This window comes from Vitis riparia, chromosome 7 (genome assembly GCF_004353265.1).
Source record: "Vitis riparia cultivar Riparia Gloire de Montpellier isolate 1030 chromosome 7, EGFV_Vit.rip_1.0, whole genome shotgun sequence".
NCBI lineage: Eukaryota > Viridiplantae > Streptophyta > Magnoliopsida > Vitales > Vitaceae > Vitis > Vitis riparia.
The window spans coordinates 11,995,585-11,999,145 of NC_048437.1; the positions used below are offsets into that span (position 1 = coordinate 11,995,585).

At 39.5% G+C, this 3,561-nt stretch overlaps 1 protein-coding gene across 2 annotated transcripts; it reads right to left on the reverse strand.

Annotated features, from left to right (window-relative positions):
- Window positions 1–308: 308 nt before the first annotated feature.
- On the reverse strand, window positions 309–3,561 carry LOC117918766 (probably inactive leucine-rich repeat receptor-like protein kinase At5g48380). 2 transcript variants are annotated; one of them, XM_034835651.1, is made up of 3 exons: window positions 2,958–3,561; window positions 1,780–2,695; window positions 309–1,548 (listed from the first exon to the last, which is right to left on the reverse strand). In XM_034835651.1, the coding sequence occupies exons 2-3, from the start codon at window positions 2,638–2,640 to the stop codon at window positions 532–534; spliced, it is 1,878 nt and encodes a 625-aa protein (XP_034691542.1). In that variant the 5' UTR covers window positions 2,641–2,695; window positions 2,958–3,561; the 3' UTR covers window positions 309–531. The 2 variants fall into 2 exon arrangements, with proteins under 2 accessions (XP_034691542.1, XP_034691543.1); XM_034835652.1 differs by having other exon boundaries at window positions 1,780–2,728.

A 3,561-nucleotide genomic window follows, 5' to 3' on the forward strand; every position in this document is an offset into this window, starting at 1 on the left:
AGAGTACAAGAGAAACAAGTACAACTCAAATACAACACTGCATAGAACGAAACCAGATGCAAATACAATCATGTATATGTATACAATGGAGTGCCAGGCCTTCCAGAAAATACAATCAATTCAGGAGAAATACATCAACCCTAAATGAATATGACACCAACAAAGCAATTTCAAACAACACAGCTGCAGACAATACCATAAGAACAATGATAGTAAACCCACTTGCTGCTAACAAAACCAATATATGAGGTAAAAATAATAAATTTAGGAAGAGAAGCCACCAAAGCTAACCGCAGTGAAGAAAGAAGGAGTGAAACACCCATGTTAAGGGCTTAGGAATAAATGCTTGAACTGCTATAGTAAATCAAAGAAACAAAAGCAATCTTCCATTACAGAAAATTTAATATCACTAACTGATATGTTAAAAAGATATATGGGGCATAAGTATCTATTTGAACAACCACAACAACAGATAATTACATTTTAGAATATGGCTCTGTTCATTACTATACCTTGCACGTCCACTGCTTTTCAATATTTCTCATCTCCTTCTCGAGCAACAATAAGTTCATCCATATTATCTTCACCACCAGTGTCTGATGGTGCCCCAATGTCATCATCGACTGTGAAATTGTATCGCTCCCCAATAGCTCTTAGAAATTGGAACAGTTCAAACATGGTAGGTCTCTCCTTGGGCTCTGGCAATACACAAGTACATGCAACTTTAAGAAATTGGAAAAGCTCGCTATCAAAACCCTTCCCAACCAAAGATTCATCAATGGCATCATGGAGTTTATTGTTGCTTGACAGCTGCGTGATCCATTCCACTAGATTTCCCTTAAAATCTTCAGGTGCTTTAGCCACATGGATAGGCCTCTCACCAGTCACCAACTCAAGAAGAACTGTCCCAAAACTGTAAACATCCCCCTTTGGAGTGGCCACCAGAGTTCTTGTATACTCCGGAGCAACATAACCCAAATCCCCAAATTCTCCATTCACAAAGGTGCTCAAATGTGTATCAATTGGGTTCATGAGCCTAGCAAGTCCAAAATCAGATATTTTGGGCTCAAAATCTGCATCCAATAAGATGCATTTGGAGCTTATATTCCGGTGAAGGATACGAGGATTGCAGTTATGATGGAGCCATGCAAATGCTCTAGCTGCTCCTATCCCAATTTTAAGCCTCAAAGGCCACTCCAAAGTTTTATCGCCACCATCCATGGGGTGTAGCTGATCATGGAGGTTACCATTCGGCATGTTCCTATAAACCAAAAGCCTCTCCTTCTTTGCCACACAGAAACCTAGAAGGGGAACCAAGTTACGATGTTTCACACTCCCTAGAGTAGCCATTTCAGACATAAATTCTTTCTCTGAGTGTTGAGAATCTTGCAGCCTCTTAACCATGAGTGAAGTGCCATCTTCAAGCACTGCCTTGTACATGGTCCCCGTTCTTCCTGACCCAATGATGTTGTCTTTGCTGAAGTTGTTGGTAGCTTTCATGAGATCGCTTAACCTCATTTTGGAAATTGACTTCTCAAACATGGAAACCTGGAAATTACAATCCCTTCTATAAATTAAAGATGAAAACAATGTAGTAAAAAAATTTAACTGAATTAAAAAGAGAAAGCTGGAATCTGATAAAAAATTAAAAAATAAAAATAAATAAAAAAGCGAAAGCAGGAAAAAGAAAAATAAAACTGCAAATCATTTCAATTTTCTCCCATAATAAAAAGCAAGAACAGTTTCAGGATCCTAACAGAGATGTACAGATCAGCTTACCTTGATGCCTTTGGTTCCCTTTATACTCCTTGCCCATTTATTTCCTTCTGGGTCTTCTTCCTTCTTCCTCTTCACAGACACATTGCGGTAATAGAAAGACAAACCAAGACCAACTACTAAAGCTGAAATAGTCACTGCACCCATTGCTGCTCCAGCAATAATTCCAGCATGCATTTTCTTACCAGGCGCCTGACATGGATTTGAAGCATACCCACATAGTCCTGGATTATTTGCATAACTGTCTGCTGTCACATTAACACTGGCAAATTGCGGGACTGGCCCAGTCAATAGATTGTTGGCTACGCTAAATGTTTTCATCCGATTGAGCAGGCCAAGCTCCAAAGGAATATTACCTGACAACTGGTTGTTGTCAAGTTTTAGTACATTCAGATAGGAACAATTAGAGAGACTCAAGGGTATCGGTCCAGAGAAATTGTTAGATGACAGATCTAGCATAGTCATGAATTTTATAATATCATTTATATCACTAGGAATAGATCCATAAAGATCATTACTGGAAAGATCCAAGCCTGTCAGGCTTGTGCAATTCTTGATAGCACGTGGAAACTGACCCTTTAGTCCCATATCTGCAAGCTTGATATTCAAAACCCTGTTCTCATCAGGGTGCCAACATTCAATCCCAGTAAACCTACAGATGAAACCTTCTGTTTTGTTGTTAAAATCCCATGAAGAGTTCAAGTAGCGATAAGGGTCGTCCAATGATTTTTTTATGCCTTTCAAGCAATAAAGATCGCTCTCAGTGGCATAGCTCAAACTACTACTCCATAACAAACAGAGTATGATAGCAATAGCAACTGTAAGACCTCTGCTACCAGGAGCCATGTTCATGAACGAACCCATCCAAAACAATAGGAAAACTAGAGATTAAACATCAACCAGACCAGCAACACCACACCTGAAACGGATTAAAGGTTCAATTCACCCTCAACTTCAGATCAAAACAGAGAAAACAATCGCAATTCAGCAATTTTCCTAAAAAGAGAGACAATAAAAACACAAATACAAAGCAGAAAAAGCAATAATTTAGCTTATAAACCATAAAATCCACACTATCAAAAGAACTAACACAATCATACAGAGAACCCCAAAAACTTGAGAGACCTAATTGAGCTAATTCAGTCATCAATCAACACAATTATGTGAAATTCAAGTCTCACCTGATACGTCAAGAGCTCAAACTGAGAAACACAGAGAAACCCGCAAAAGGGTTGTTGAATCCTCAGCGAGGAACATCACTGGTTTCACGGAAATTTGAAGAAGACGACCAAGGGAAGACCCAAAAGGCAACAGAAAAAGCAAGACCAAGTCTGAATGGACCCAGATGAAAGTTTAAAATAAAAATTGGGTAAAACAACTAGGAGATGGAAAGTAAAGGACAATGAGAAATGAGTGAGAACTGCAGCAGCTGGGATTCTTGGAATTCATTGGTGGAATTAAAGAGAAGCGCTAAACGGGTCAAACAAGGAATGCCCATTTTTTCAAAGGGGGAGAGACATAGAGGAAGACTTGGAAGAGCGGGGAGAGAGGGAGAGAGGGGGAGAGACTTTGTGTGAGTGCTTGACTTGCCAAGTTGCCATTGGGTGAGGCCGTAAATGCTTTCATTTTCTGCAATGCCTTTTGGCCAGTCAAATTTGGCCCTTCTCTTTCACACTTCACTCAGCTTGCCTGCTGCGTTTCCCTCTGTAATTCCACATCTTTTTTCCAACATCTCGCCTTCTTCTCTCTCAAAATCTACCTGCATCCAAGAAAAATTAAATTTAT

Coding starts and splice junctions, on each gene's coding strand:
- LOC117918766 (XM_034835651.1), bottom strand. CDS start 2,640: ATGGGTTCGTTCATGAACATGGCTCCTGGTAGCAGAGGTCTTACAGTT. Junction 1,549..1,779: donor AGGGAACCAAAGGCATCAAG/GTAAGCTGATCT, acceptor TGTAATTTCCAG/GTTTCCATGTTTGAGAAGTC.